This window comes from Astyanax mexicanus, chromosome 23 (genome assembly GCF_023375975.1).
Source record: "Astyanax mexicanus isolate ESR-SI-001 chromosome 23, AstMex3_surface, whole genome shotgun sequence".
NCBI classification, from domain to species: domain Eukaryota; kingdom Metazoa; phylum Chordata; class Actinopteri; order Characiformes; family Acestrorhamphidae; genus Astyanax; species Astyanax mexicanus.
Genome location: NC_064430.1, coordinates 21,064,655 through 21,080,454, shown reverse-complemented (window position 1 = coordinate 21,080,454; position 15,800 = coordinate 21,064,655). Strand labels below are relative to the sequence as shown.

At 40.0% G+C, this 15,800-nt stretch overlaps 1 protein-coding gene across 2 annotated transcripts in view; it reads right to left on the bottom strand.

The window, feature by feature from the left end:
* Nucleotides 1-15,800, bottom strand: part of glsa (glutaminase a) — a 54,221-nt gene that overhangs the window by 3,976 nt on the left and 34,445 nt on the right. For both annotated transcript variants that reach the window (XM_049471074.1, XM_049471075.1), the window contains exons 10-18: nt 14,076-14,134; nt 13,879-13,945; nt 12,329-12,379; nt 11,307-11,483; nt 4,588-4,719; nt 3,810-3,902; nt 2,458-2,519; nt 1,786-1,862; nt 1,291-1,354 (exon numbers count right to left, since the gene is read on the bottom strand). In XM_049471074.1, coding sequence (XP_049327031.1) covers nt 1,291-1,354; nt 1,786-1,862; nt 2,458-2,519; nt 3,810-3,902; nt 4,588-4,719; nt 11,307-11,483; nt 12,329-12,379; nt 13,879-13,945; nt 14,076-14,134 — 782 coding nt within the window. The remainder of the gene's footprint in view (nt 1-1,290; nt 1,355-1,785; nt 1,863-2,457; nt 2,520-3,809; nt 3,903-4,587; nt 4,720-11,306; nt 11,484-12,328; nt 12,380-13,878; nt 13,946-14,075; nt 14,135-15,800) is intronic.

Below are 15,800 nucleotides of genomic sequence, written 5' to 3'. Positions count from 1 at the left end.
CTGAAGCACAGATTCAGCACAAGTTTAATTGACTCATAAGCTTAAATGAAGAGTAAACTGTAGAGACTAAAGTAGCTAAGGAGTAGTGAACGCTTTTTTACATCAGATTTATTCTCAGACACCGCAGGTGCTGGAACCCTATTGGAATTGCTTAGTTTTTTCTTCAAAAATCCTGCTGTGGAGCAGTATTCAACAGTCAACAATAGATATATTAAAAGTAATATAAATATATTAAAAATAATTTAAAATCAGTGGATTTTAAAGTAGCGCAGACAGTGTCGGTCTATAGATAGATAGATAGATGGATGGATGGATGGATGGATGGATGGATGGATGGATGGGTGGATGGATGGCTGGATAGATGGATAGATGGATAGATAGATAGGCCCTGCTCCCCCTATCACTAGTGATAGGGGGAGTCCTAGTGAGTGGTTTGGGTAATTGGCTGAGCCAATTTTTTTTTTTTTAGCTCTGCCCACATCCAACACTGCCATATTTATCAAAAACTACAAAAAATATTTTTGTAATATTTGTGTTTTTTAAACACATCCCAACAACATGAGTATTAAAATGTTCAGCAGAGATCAAGATATATGCAAATGAGTCATCCTGGGATGAAGCTTGGTTTCCCTAAATGGTTAAAGATCAGAATCTCTAGACTGGATTCCAATGAAACTTTGTAGTTTCACATAATTCTCTGGAAAGCATCATCCAAGTTTCATGCAAATCAATGAATAAGTGGCACTATAAAACCAAAAAATCTGTTTCTCAACAACGACTTCTCCAATTAAGCTGAATTTTTGCTTGCTGTATATGTGTCTTATTTGATAAATTACTTATTAAGGACAATTCGATAATAACAAAAAAAATGGCTGCAGTCTTTTAAAGATTGAAAATAAGTATAAACTAGTCTCTGTTTTTTTATAAATTGTTTGCATATCAGGTCTTATACCATGAAATTATACTTATATTATACTTATAACAGTGTCTAAGTATGAAATTAATAAATTAACTTCTTATTTTACTTGTTGTATCTATTGGCTGCAGTACATAAACCAATCAGTGTTGATTGGATTGTGTTTATAGTTGGATTTATAACTTTGTTGTAGACTGTGAAATTGTGTCCAAATTGAAAAATTATATTCCACAAATAATTTTTCAGTAATGTTTAATAATAACGGTAATAATCTTTTAAATACTTGCAAGAAAGAGGCTGGGTTCTGAACTGTCTCAGAGGTAGGTGTACAAATGAGAAAAGGGATTGAGCCTCGGTGTGGGTAACATACATACCTGTCTCTGGGTACAGGGTTCACCTTGCATGCCTCCAGCAGGAAACGGACGACCTCAGCATGACCTGCAGACACACAATAAAAATAAATATTTTATAAATAAACATTTTCCCTTTTATTTTGCCATTGAAGCTCTTCAGGTCCAGTCAATAACTGTCAATGGTAAAAAATCCAGTGTACGAAAAAAAAACAACTGGCAGGGCCTTTAAGGAAAACAAAAGATGAGGGGCAGTTTTTTAGCAAACAATTTATTGGTTAAAAAGCTTACAGCTGCTTAATAGCAATGGAAATAAACTGAGATTTGGAAATGTTTTTGTCTGAAGTAAAGCAGTATTTGAAATAAAATAATTGTACAGAAGTGTGAGCACATCAAATTTAAACTGTTATATCAGGTAAATGAAAACAATAATTGTATCTAACTAAGTTTAGTCACACTTGTGTTAGTCCTATAGGTGTATTTACAGTATTTTATTGTAAGTCAGTAACTGATTCAAACCTTCAGCTGCAGCCACATGAAGAGCCGTCCTGGAGTCATAATCCCTCTGTTCCATGTCCATAGAAGAGAGAGCAAACCTACACACACACACAAACACACACACACACACACACATTAATGCACAGATCTGGTCACAGGGTGCATGACCACTTGTTTAATTGTGGATGGTACATTTTGTCTTTGCACTCAATGTTACTACATCATCATTTTCTTCTAAAAAGATCTGGAAAACTGATTCATCTGACTAAATACATGTTTTACAATTTGGTCCAGACAAAATGGAGCAGTTTGCTTGTGGTGAGAAAATAATCCGATGCAGAGTATATTTAATAGTCTTTTTGGATGGGCATGTTTGAGTTTACGGCTGTTCAGGTGCAGTTTAACCTGATTTATTACCCAGATTAATATTACAGCTATGAACAAACGATGTCTCTGCTGCTAATGTCTTTCACACTGAACGTTGTATGTGCAGCACACAGCTGCTATATTTACTCTCTTGCTCTGTGCCAGAGAGCTCTGATGAATCAGAGGAGACAATGGTTGGTGTGTTTATGTTTAACCTGTTGAAAACAATCCAAATCGAGGGGGAAAGCGCTCCATGTAACAACAACAAAAATGCAATTTAAAACACCCTTAAATAAATCTTGTTGGATTCGGGGTGTATGTAAATACCTCCTCAGGGCAGACACGTCTCCAGTGTAGGCAGCAAACAGCAGGTTTATAACAGACTTCACCTGAAAGATTAAAAAATAGAGACACACTCTTAAACAGGATTCTGGTACTGATATCACTTTATTTATTAGTGTCATTGGGTCATAACACATTACATTTAATTGGCACTAATTTAATTGACCAATGTGTACTACATTTACTGTACAAACCCAAGAAATAATAAGGATATGTTGTCAGATATTTACAAAATGTGTTACCATATCTTTCACACTATAAGGGGCACTATCAATGAACATCTATTTTCTGGACTATTTTCATATATAAGGTACACTGGATTATAATACATTTTATGCGACAATAGTAAGAAACAGGGGTGTCGCCATGTTTTCCTTCTAATTCAGCAGTTAAGTAAAGCTAAGCTGAGTAAACAAAAAAAAATCTTAAAAAAACAAGTCAAACAAGGATGCTGGATGTTAATCTCAGTTTTTTCTCCTTATTTGGGTGAGTAAAGCACTTCTATTTATTTACAGCGAGCTTAGGTTTCCAAATTTCTCCAGCTCTAAGGCTGGAGCATTTGCATTAGCTGCTAACCACTAACCAACAGAGCTACACTGATGAACCCTGAGTGGTCCGGTAAGCCAGGGTGATATTAACTAGCGGTTCATCCCACGTAGCTTGTTTTAACACAGTAAACGAACAGGCTACATTCCAATATACTCACATTTGAACGACGAAAGAGCTAGTGCTTAGCGCGATTAACAGCTAATGCTGCTTCAGAAGTTCTAGGTGGGGTTAGCAGCAGGCTACAGACTGATATACTTGTCTCTAAACAACAAAAACAGCTGGCGCTTAGCGTGGTTAACAGCTAATGCTAATTAACTGATACTCCTGTATAATGCTGTACCTCAGCAGAGTGGCTTTACTGGTCCTTAAAACCTGACTTTTTTAATTTTTAAATTTAAGGATTTTAAGCGGTAATTTTAGCACTGGCATCTCTTGATAGCAGAGCTTAAAAGAGAACTCTGGTGTAAAATGGACTTTTGGTGTAGTAAAACATGAAAAAAGTTATCCCACAGCGTTCTGAGATCCAGAAATTTTAACAGTTTGTCCAAACATCCTTCAGACCTTTTTGAAGGATTCAGAAATCATGGATCTCGGAACACTGTGGGAGAACAGAGGTGTGCTATTCATTAAAGGTAAGTACTTTTTATCATGTTTTACTACACAAAAAGTCCATTTTACACTGGAGCATTCCTTTAAGTAGGTATATTCTTCTTTGAACTGTCCTTTACAAAGAGGAAATCTGTGTGTGCTCGTCACTGTGAGGAAAATGTTCGTAATTCTTCACTCACCCTCTCGTCTCCGCCCTCCCTGCGTGGGTCAAGTTTCTTAGCAAAGTGTCGCAGGTTATCATAGTTATGGAAGTTACAGAGTTGTACCAGATCCTACAAAGACAAACAAAAAATACAAATGATACAAGTTCAATTAAACACATGTAAACAAGGTTTAGGCTGTTATTTTTTCATTAATACATTATCTAAAATAAAAAGGGTTCTATTATAGCGACCTTTAGGTCAGCCGTGCACTGTGCAGCTTGATTAAGGTAGTGTCGGTCTGTCTTTGCTATCGTAATGGCGGGAAGAGTACGCCTTGTGCGCCGCGAAACATGCAAAAGGCATGTACTAATTCTTATAGCTAATCATGAGTATGTTTTGGATGTAACATGCAATTAACCAATCACCGGTCACTAGCCATTTCCTTTAAAAGCCAGGTGTGCTCTGACTTTGGCTGATTGCTAATTCAGGGGCGCAGCTCTCTGAGCATGTCCAACACTTCTCATTTATTCTGTTTATTGTTGATGTAAAAAACTGCATAACTGCCAACAGGCACCCTTTATAGGTCTATGGGTCTGTGCACCTCTGCGTGTCCATGTGTGCTTAAGAAGCTCATCAGGCACGCATCTGTGTTTACAATTTACTGCCAAGATAGCAACGGTGCACCTGTTTTTCCCATTGGCAGAATACCAATTTTTTTATTTTTCCATGTATAAATGGATGGCTGAATGTATCATATTGGACAAAAATGTTTCTTCATTCTGCCATAAAAATGATGAAGTGAATAAGTTCATACCGTGCAGAACTTGATACCACGAACACTGTTGCCCAGTTTATCCAGAGGTGGAGACCAGCACATGATTCCCATCACATTAGGAACCACCAGGAGAATACCTCCGGCAACACCTGATTTTGCTGGTAAACCAACCTACAGTAAGAGTCAAATATATATGAGATATGAGACGAGTCACAACAGCAACAAAACATTAGCATGATACACCCACCCCCATGCTTCACAGTGGGAAAATATATTTTTGTTCACTTTTCAAATGTACCATGGTGGATTGTGGCCACAAAGTTATATGTAGATCAGTTCAGTCAGTTTCCAAAGCTCATTTACGTTGAAGTTTGTGAGAAGCTCACAGGTTCAGATTTCCTTCTTATGACTCTTTCATTAAAAAATATGTTTGTGCAAACAATGCAACACAGTAAAAAAGTGCACTGCCCTTTTCACTAAGATAAATTTACATGCAGATTCTTGGCTGTTATATGTGGGGGTTTAGATTTGCCTGTTCGAGAACCACATCAGTCTCTCTCTCTCTCTCCCTCTGCCTCTCCCTCTGCCTCTGCCTCTCCCTCTGCCTCTCTCTCCCTCTGCCTCTGCCTCTCCCTCTGCCTCTCTCTCCCTCTGCCTCTGCCTCTGCCTCTCTCTCTCTCTGCCTCTGCCTCTGCCTCTCTCTCTCTCTCTCTCTCTCTCTCTCTCTCTCTCTCTCTCTCTCTCTCTCTCTCTCTCTCTCTCTCTCTCTCTCTCTCTCTCTCTCTCTCTCTCTCTCTCTCTCTCTCTCTCTCTCTCTCTCTGCGCATGCGTGGCGTTTGTGGAGTGTGTGGAGTGAGTGTGTGTGGGAGCACTGTGGAGGTGAGCGTGTGCTCTTTTTCCCTGTTTCCTGTATCTTTTCTTCTAGTTTTTCGGGCTTTGTTCATACTTTTGAATCTTCACTGTTAATCACTGTAGTTTGCGGGCCGCTTTGGGGCGGCGGGTGAGGGGGGTTATGGCGTCCCGCCTCACGGCTGGGACGCCTGCTCTGTCCCGCGCTAATGGCTTTAGGTTAGTCCCGCCAGCAGAAGCGAGTATAGAAGATGTGCTCATTGCAATAGGAGAACAAATAGGAACTGAGCAAATCTATTCTGCATCACGTATGAATAAAGCTGTGGTGGTGTTCATTAAGGATGAGCGTTTAGTAAATAGATTAGTGGAAAGCGGGATTTGGGTAGTGGAGACTTTTGTTTCGGTTTCTCCGTTGGCAACACCTGCAACCAGAGTTACCATCTCCAATGTCCCGTCTTTCCTTTCTAATGATTTAATAAGTAAAGAACTGAGCCGTTTTGGTAAGTTCGCCAGTGAGATGATCGAGGTGCCTCTCGGCTGTAAGACAGAGGCGCTTAAACGCGTACTGTCGTTTCGCCGGCAGGTTTATATGTTTTTAAACAGTCCGGACAGGACGCTGGATGTCTCGTTCCGTGTGTCTGACGGAGCGATTTCGTATATGTTATATGCCAGCACTGACAGTTTGAGGTGTTTTGAGTGTGGAAGTGTTGGACATAAGCGGCAGGCGTGTCCGCTTAGAGAGTGCAGGGATGCCCCGGATAACCGGGCGCTAGATAAAGCCGGGACCGCTGAGATCGGGGTGCGAAATAACGTGAACCCAGGAGAAGGTACGTCTGCAGCGGCTGCCCCGGAGACGGATCAGGGTGAGGAGGTGAGTGAGAGGTCGGAGGACAGGGTGTCGGGGGAGGAGACTGTGCTTCAAGCTGAGCTGCAGGTGGGGCAGGTAGAAGGGGAGGCAGGTATTGAGGTGAGTGTAGCTGAGCTGCAGGCTGAGAGTAGCGGGGGAACTGAGCAGGAGTCTGCAGCATTAGCTGCGTCTCAGTTAGAATCAGTGTTTTCAGAGGTAGCGGTGGAGGAAGGAGATGACAGGATTTCAGAATTTTCAGATGTTGGGAGTAGTCAGTTCGACTGTGAAATGTTGTATACTGTGGATCAGATTAACTCATTTTTGGATGAGACTAAAGGGAAAACCATTAATGTGAGTGATTATTTCCCTGATCTGGATAAATTTGTTTGTTCAGTGTTGAAAGCGCAGAAAAGTGTGGGTTATGAGGTTCTTCCCAAGACGAAACGTTATCGGTTAAAAAATCACGTAACTAGAATCAGGAAGGCAAAATCTGCGAAGGCTGGTGTGAAGTCCCGCTCTGGGGGTAAAAATGAATAAGCACAGTGCACAAGGTCAGAGGGCCTCCCTTGCATGCTTTTTCTGTTTGTTTATTTACTGTCTCTTCCTTTTCTTTTTCGAGAGCATGGGAATCCTTAGGGTGGGCTCCTTAAATGTAAATGGGTTTAGGGATAAGAATAAACAATCACTTTTTTCTGAACTTTTTAGTCTGAAAAAGTTAAATGTGTGTTTTGTGCAAGAAACTCATAGTGAGAAGGATTTTGTTTCTGATTGGGGTCTGTGGTGGAGGGGAGAGTATATTTTCAGTCACCTTTCAAATGTTAGTGGTGGGGTTGGTATGATCTTTTCCCAATCTACTAGAGTGACTATTCTGTCTAAAACAGAAGTGGTAGCGGGCCGTTTACTGGTAGTTAGAGCTAAGGTGAATGAACATGAGCTCGTACTTATAAATGTATATTCTCCTAATCAAGGTTCTGATAGAATGGAGCTGTTTAATAAGCTGCAGCAGTCTTTACAGTCTTTCTCTCCTGAGGACACGGTCATAATGGGGGGTGATTGGAACTGCACACTGGATTTTGTTAAAGATAGAAATGGGGAAGAGCCTCACCCTCGGTCAGCTGATTTTTTGGCTAAAGTAGTATCATCTTTTGGGATGATAGATACCTGGCGGGAAAAACATCCTTCAGTAAAAAGTTATACATGGGTGAAAGTCTTTAATGGGGGGGTTTCTGCTGCACGTTTGGACAGATTTTATATTTCTCAGAATGTGAGAAATAGAATCAGTCAGTGTAATATTCAGCCCACTGCCTTCTCAGACCATCATTTATGTACTGTTGATTTTCATGTTGACTCTCATGCTGCTAAAAGCTGTATGTGGTATTTTAATAAGAGTTTGTTAAAAGATAAACTTTTTTATGAGTGTTTTAAGTTATTTTGGTCAGAGTGGGTCTTACAGAAAGACCGTTTTGAGACTATTATGCAGTGGTGGGAAGTGGGGAAGACCCAAATAAAACTTTTTTGTGAAAATTACACAGCTTTTTCTACAACTAAAATAAGAATGGCTGTTCAGGTCTTGGAACAGAAGATTATGGAAATTTATGATCAAATGATAAATCAAAAGGTTTCGGGTTTACAAACAGTGCTATCCAAACTTTTACAGAACCTGAGTGGTATATTAAGTGAGAAGGCAAAGGGAGCTTTGGTGAGAGCCAGATTTGTATCTGTGCATGACATGGATGCTCCCACTGCCTTTTTTTTTTAATTTGGAACGGTCAACTTTGCAGCACAAATCTCTGGTGTCTTTAAGGAAAGTTGATGGAACAATCACCGCTGACCCAGCTGAAGTGCGTAAGATGGCTGTAAGTTTTTATGCAGATTTATACACTGCAGGAACTTTGAATCAGGACTGTGTGGAGTTTTTGCTTTCTGATCTTCCACAATTGGATCAGAGACATAAGCAGGCCTTGGATTCGTCATTGACTTTTGAGGAAGTCACCAAAGCTGTTCACCAGCTCTCTGCCGGGCGGGCGCCGGGTTTAGATGGCTTGCCGGTGGACTTTTACAAAGCATTTTGGGGAATTATTGGAGAAGATTTGTTCAATGTTCTTCAGGCTAGTTTTGTTGCCAAGGTGCTTCCGAAGAGCTGCCAGCGAGCAGTTCTATCTCTTTTGCCAAAGAAGGGAGATCTCTCTTCGTTGCGGAACTGGAGGCCGGTATCACTTCTCTGTTGTGACTATAAGATACTGTCACGTTGCCTTGCTAATAGACTTAAGGAGGTTATACACACAATTGTACATAGAGATCAGTCATACTGCATTCCTAAAAGGTCTATTTATGATAATTTGTTTTTACTAAGAGATTTATTTGATTATGCTAAATTGTCTGGCTCAGATTTTGGCCTTTTGTCTCTCGATCAAGAGAAGGCTTTTGATCGAGTTGATCATGAGTACTTATTCAGCACTTTAAGAGCTTTTGGGTTTGGTAACGGTTTTCTGTCATATGTTAAACTGTTGTACACAGAGGCCTCCTGTATGATTAAGGTGGGAGGCAGTCTGAGTGTGCCAGTTTTGGTAACTAGAGGAATCAGGCAAGGCTGCCCCTCCTCAGGCCTTTTATACTCTTTGGCTGTAGAACCTTTTTTGTGTTTACTACGGAATAGGCTGGGAGGTCTGCAGTTTGATGGATCCTCTATTAAGTTGTCTGCTTATGCAGATGATATTACTGTTGTGGTTCAGAACGGTGTTGATATTGACAATTTACAGCAATCTCTGTGTATTTATGAGCAAGCCTCCTCTGCTAAACTGAACTGGAACAAAACAGAAGCCCTATGGTGTGGTAGTTTTAATGGGGACCGTTCTTTGCCTCCGTTTCCAGGGGGTGTTAAATGGAATAAATCAGGTCTAAAGTTTTTAGGGGTTTGGATAGGTACTGAGCAGGCTAAGTCTCGTAATTGGGAGGGTTTAAAGGAGAAAGTCCAAGCCAGGTTGTCTACATGGTCTCGTTGGCTACCCCAGCTATCGTATCGGGGACGAGTGCTTATTGCTAATAATCTGATTGCATCTGCTCTTTGGCACAAGTTCACGGTGCTGAATCCACCTGAGGGACTGGTCAGGGACATTCAAAAGGCACTGGTGAATTTTTTTTGGGATGGACAGCACTGGCTCAGGGCTCCTGTATTATTCCTTCCTGTACAGGAGGGAGGACAGGGCCTGATAGATATTCGGTCCAGAATCGCTGTTCTGCGGTTGCAGGCAGTGCAACGTCTCTTGTATCACAGTCAACATTGCTGGGTGGATGTGGCCTGTGCTCTACTGAGATTTGCTGGACATATGGATTTTGACAAGCATCTTTTTTTGCTCGGTTTGGAGACTGTGGGTTTGGGGGGTTTGACTCCTTTTTACTCTGCTGTTTTTCAAGCATGGAATATCTTCACTGTTTTGAGGGAGAAAGCTTTGTTTCCATCACGCTGGGTTTTTGAGGAACCACTGTTTTTGAATCCTGTGTTCCCTGTACTCACCCGGAATTTGGCTGGTCTTAGAGTCCCTTTCCTGGAGCATGGTCTCAGTAAGGTTCGTCACTTGAGAAGGGGTACATCCTGGTTAACGGCAGAAGAGCTGGCAGACATGGCTGGGATACGATCAGTACGTTTGGCTTCGCAAGTGCTTGGCTACTTAAAATCTGATCTGTCGGTTTCTGTCTCTGCATACCTGGAGGTGAATCCTGTAGAGGACTATCAGAGCACTGATACGGATTTTCCTGAGATGGTGGTCAGTATGGATCAGGAGGGGTGGCAGGAGACTCAGGGATTACTTCTGTCAATGAAAACTCCAACCCTTGGAAGTTTCAGTGAACTGAACAAACGGACACTTTATCATGCCTGTATAAAAGTTTTGAGTTTTCGTAGCCTGAGAGATGTGTGTGAGACGAAATGGACAGAGGTACTTGAGGCAGGCCCGTCCCCTAAAGGTAGCTGGAGGTCCGTGTATAAAAGGCCTATTGATAAGAAAGTGGGTGACCTCCAGTGGAGGATTATACACGCCATTTTAGCAACAAACAGACACGCGGCCCGGATTGATCCTACAGTTGGGGAGGGTTGTAATTTTTGTGGTGCTTCTGAAACTTTGTTCCATGTCTTTTTGCAGTGTTCACGGTTAGGACCTATTTTGTCTTTGGTGAAAAATTGGGGTTTAAAGTTTTTGGGATCTTTTAAGGAAAGTTTGTTTATTTATGGTCCTAAATATTCTGTTTCACAGAAAGACAAAGTAGTGCTTTTAAATTTTCTGTACGGGGCAGCAAAGTTGGCAATTTGGTGCACCAGGAAGAACAAGATTCAGGGCAATGGAGGTACTGACCCTGTCCTAATGGTGAAGGGTCTGATTATGAAACGACTCCATATTGAGTTTGTATACTATAAGCTGGTGGAGGATTTGGACTTCTTTTTTAAGGTGTGGGGAGGAGGGGGACTTGTTTGTGAGCCTGATGAGTTTGGTGGTTTTGTGATGAATTTGTGAGAAAATAATCTTATAGTACAATATTTTTGCTCTGGACATGTGTATTGTTTTTTCTGCTCTGAAGTAATTGAAAAATTAAATGTGGTTTTAAAAGTCAAAAAGTCTCTCTCTCTCTCTCTCTCTCTCTCTCTCTCTCTCTCTCTCTCTCTCTCTCTCTCTCTCTCTCTCTCTCTCTCTCTCTCTCTCTCTCTCTCTCTCTCTCTCTCTCTCAGAGTTTCCTTATAAATGTTAACAGAGGACTTTTCAACAAAATGTTTTGCTTACTAAAACAGTTTTTTAATTGGTTGCCTCAGGTCTCTTGGTCTTCCAGAGTTTAACTTGCCCTCCTCTGAACTCGGAATATTAGTCAGCACTGTAGCATCCACAAGCTGAACATAGTGACCTTCTTATAGCCCCCTCTGCCCTGTAGATTATTCTTATTCTGTTGTGAATCTTTGTGTCTATTTATGGCCATTTGCCACCACAGCAGAAGAAGGACCCTGACAATGAGAACAATGCTATAATGCTGTGTGTGTGTGTGTGTGTGTGTGTGTGTGTGTGTGTGTGTGACTCACATGGAAGGCGAATTGCCCAGAGAAGTCGTACATTCCGCAGGAGTGCATGAGGCTGAGTGTGTTTCTCACGGCCTCGGGGTTCAACACACGTTCGCCTGTGATTGGACAGAATCCGCCATTGGCCAGCGTCGCTGCCATGACGCTAGCGCTCTCACATGTCACCTCGATAGAGCACAGCTAAACCAAGCAATAAAGAAACAAAGAAACAGTGATTAAAAAACACTTATTTCAAGTCACAACTTTTATAAATATTAATTATTAATGTATTACATTTAATTATTTTTTGGTTTACAGTGTTTTTTTTATGTACTGAAACAGAACAAGCTCCAATAATGCTTGTTTGTAATTTGAATGGCTTTGTACAAATGCAGAAAAAAGGTATTTATTTTGAGACACTCAGTCAGGAGATACAGTATGTGTTGGGAATGAGTTAATCCCTTTTGAAGCCTGAACCACAGAGGAACTGCTAGAACTTTTTTTTATAAAATTTAGAATTTATTTGACCTTCTGAACAATAATTAAACAATCAATTAAAAACAACCTTGCTTGTATTATAACATTTTTATTTTGTTATATTGTAGCTTGGATTGCAAATTTTGTATCTTATTTAACGATTTTATTGTATACATTTTTTAAAGATAATTCTGTATTTTTCTATCACAATAAAAAAAAACATTAAATGTATCATATGGTGCATATGGTACACTTGGCTGTAGTAAGTGAAGTAAAGTGATAATCACTCATCATGAGCTCACTATTGCTAAATGCAAACAAATCCTTACAGCAATGCTCCAAGATTTAGTATAAACAGACAGTTACTCCAACAAATGTAGAATAAACACATTTAATACCCTTTTTTAAAGAAGAAACATAGAATGAGCAGGTGTCTAAACACTTCTGTCATTATAGTTGTATACTACATGGAGGAAAATTATTTTACAGTTTATATAACCAAAGCTAAAAGCCTAAAAGCATGAAAGTGTTAAAGCAGTAGAGGTTAAAACTATAAAAAGCTTTCTGACCTGAAAGTAGAAGTCCAGGATAGAGGTCATGTCTGTGCCTTCAGGGAAACACTGTAAATAAAAACAAAAATTCACATACATAAAATTACCTATTATTCATTTAGATATTTTAAAAAAATATCAAGCTATTTAAACATGTCCAAGAATTCCCTGTCCATCCTTTCACCTGGGGATATCAATGACATCATAAACTTCCCACTTCGGAAAACTCTTATTTTATTGTCACTTAGTATTTTTCCTTAAAATCTCTATACTTAGCTGAGTTAAAGATGAACACTGTTCATCCTTTCCTGGTAAAATATTAAGGTATTTAAAAAATGATTAAAAATCTAAATATACAGTACCAGTCAAAAGTGTGGACACACCTTCTCATAGAGTGTTTTTCTTTATTTAATTCATTTTCATATTCTACATTGTAGATTAACTATATTAATTATCAAAAAATATAAGGGACACATATGAAATGATGTGGTAAACAATCCCCTGATCTAAACCTGATCAACTAAGATGGTGATTTGAGGTGATTTGGGATGAGCTGGAGCTTCACAGTGTGAAAGAAAAGCAGCAGCTATTGTTCAGCACCTCCAGGAACTCCTTCCTTCAAGATGCTAAGAAAACTGTTGCAGGTGACTCTCCATCATGAAGACCCTGAGATAAAAAATACCAAGAGTGTGCAGATCTGTCCTAAAATAGAAATCTTAATTATAAAATATATTCTGGTTTGTTCCACATTTGTTCCTGTTAGCTTTAACGTCTTCAATATTAAATCTACAGTATAAATATCATAAAAAAAGAAAAACACATGGAATGAGAAGAGGTGTGTCCAAACATTTGATTGGTATGGTATCTTACACTCAGAACATCACAAACAATTTAAATTATACACTACAAGGCGCACTTAACATCCTTTAATTTCCCCAAAAATCCTCAGTGCTCCTTATTTATGCGTTTTACCAGTCAGATTGTAAGGAGCAGTAAAGCCAATCTGCTGAGGTACAGTGTTGTACAGGAGTTTTAGTTTAGTTCTTCAGCACCAGGGCTGGAGTAGTATTAGCATTAGTCGCTAACCACTATTTCCCCATTTAGAGGGGAGTATTATCAGCTTTTAGCCTGCTGATAACCCCAGCACTGCTGTATTAGCATTAGCATTACCCACTAACAGTTAGCCGCTAATGCTAATGCTCCAGCCTCAGTACAGAAGAAATTCGTGAATTATGGCTTACTGTAAACAAACGAAAGCGCATTACTCACCCAAATAAACAATTTTTAGGAGATAAATCTTTGTAGATTAACATTCAGTGCTCATTTGACTTTAAAAGAAAGTCTTTTTTTATTACAGTTTTGTTTACTTAGCTTAGCTCTACTTTAGTTAGTTAGCTACCCCCACTACCACCACCCAGCCGCAAAACCTGTTAAATTAGAAGTTTCTTATAGTGTCTCTTAAAAAGCTCCTTATTATTCAGTGTGCCTTATAATGTAAAAAATACAGTATTATTTTGGACACCGTTTCTGAACGTTTGTGTGTTAAAAAGTGCTATAGAAACAATCACCTTCTTTTCTTTCAGATAGTAACCAATGGCAAAGTTCCGGTCTCCAGACAATCTCTCAGACTGAAACCTGTATCAGACAGACACAAGCAGTCATGACAATTCCATCAGGACAGAAAGAAATGCTGTAAATTGTCCTCATGATCAGTAAGAAGCTTTAGCTGGGAAAAGTACGAGAATGAGACTAAAAGGCAACTCACGTAGCGTTACTGAAGCCCACATACTCGTTTCCTGCCAGTTTCTTCATGAAGTTCATCACCTACAACAGCAGCCACATTCATATATCTGATATATATATATATATATATATATATATATATATATATATATATATATATATATATATATACAGTGAGTCCAAGAAGTATTTGATCCCTTGCTGATTTTCTTTGTTTGCCCACTAATAAAGACACTATCCTTCTGCACTTTTAATGGTAGATATATTCTAACATGGAGAGACAGAATATCAAGACAAAAATCCAGAATATAATTTTAAAGAATATATTTTAATTAATTTGTATTTCAATGAGGAAAATAAGTATTTGATCCCTCTTGCCAAACACACTCAATACTTAGTGGCAAAGCCTTTGTTTGCAAGCACAGCGGTGAGACGTTTGTTGTAGTTAACCACAAGTTTAGCACACACACCAGGGGGAAGTTTGGCCCACTCTTCTTTGCAGATCCTCTCTAAATCATGAAGGTTGGTGGGCTGTCGCTTGGCAACTCTGACCTTCAGCTCCCTCCATAGATTTTCGATCGGATTGAGGTCTGGTGACTGGCTGGGCCACTCCATGACCTTAATGTGATTTTTCTTGAGCCAATCCTTTGCTGTATGTTTAGGGTCGTTATCATGTTGGAAGACCCAACCACGGCCCATTTTCAGATCCCTGGCAGAGGGGAGGAGGTTGTCCCTCAGGATTGTGCGGTACATGGCTCCATCCATCTTCCCAGTGATGCGGTGAAGTAGCCCTGTACCCTTGGCAGAGAAACACCCTCAAAACATTATGCTTCCACCTCCATGCTTGACGGTGGGCAGAGTGTTCTTGGAGTCATAGGCAGCATTTTTCTTCCTCCACACATGGCGGGTGGAGTTGAGGCCAAAAAGTTCAATTTTGGTCTCGTCTGACCACAAAACCTTCTCCCAATAACTTGGTTCATCTTTCAAATGATCATTGGCATACTTGAGGCGCGCCTCCACATGTGCTCTCTTCAGCAGGGGTACCTTTCGGGCACTGCAGGATGTGAATCCATTGTTGCGCAAAGTGTTGCCAATTGTTTCCTTGCAAACTGTGGTCCCAGCTGCCTTCAGGTCATTTGCTAACTCCTGCCGAGTGGTTGCAGGACGATTTCTGACCGTTCTCAGCATCATTGCCACCCCACGAGGCGAAATCTTCTTTGGAGCACCGGGCCGAGGTCTGTTGATTGTCATGTTATACTCTTTAAACTTTCTGATAATTGCACCAATAGTTGTTACTTTCACATCCAACACCTTACTAATCTTTTTGTAGCCCATTCCAGCTTTGTGAAGGTCAACAATTCTGACTCTGAGGTCCTGTGACAGCTCTTTGGTTTTACCCATGTTGGAGACTTGAAATCTGTGTGATCGGTCTGATTCTGTGGACAGGTGTTTTTCACACAAGTGATTAGTGAGAACAGGTGGCTTCAGGTCAGGTAACAAGTTGATTGGGAGTGTCTAACTGGTCTGTAAAAGCCAGAACTGCTAATGAATACTAAGGGATCAAATACTTATTTCACTCCATGAAATACAAATCAATTAATATATATTCCTTAGATTTATTTTCTGGATTTTCTTTTTAATATTCTGTCTCTCCATGTAAGAATACATCTACCATTAAAAGTATAGAATGATCATGTCTTTATTAGTGGGCCAACGAAGAAAATCAACAAGGGATCAAATACTTCTT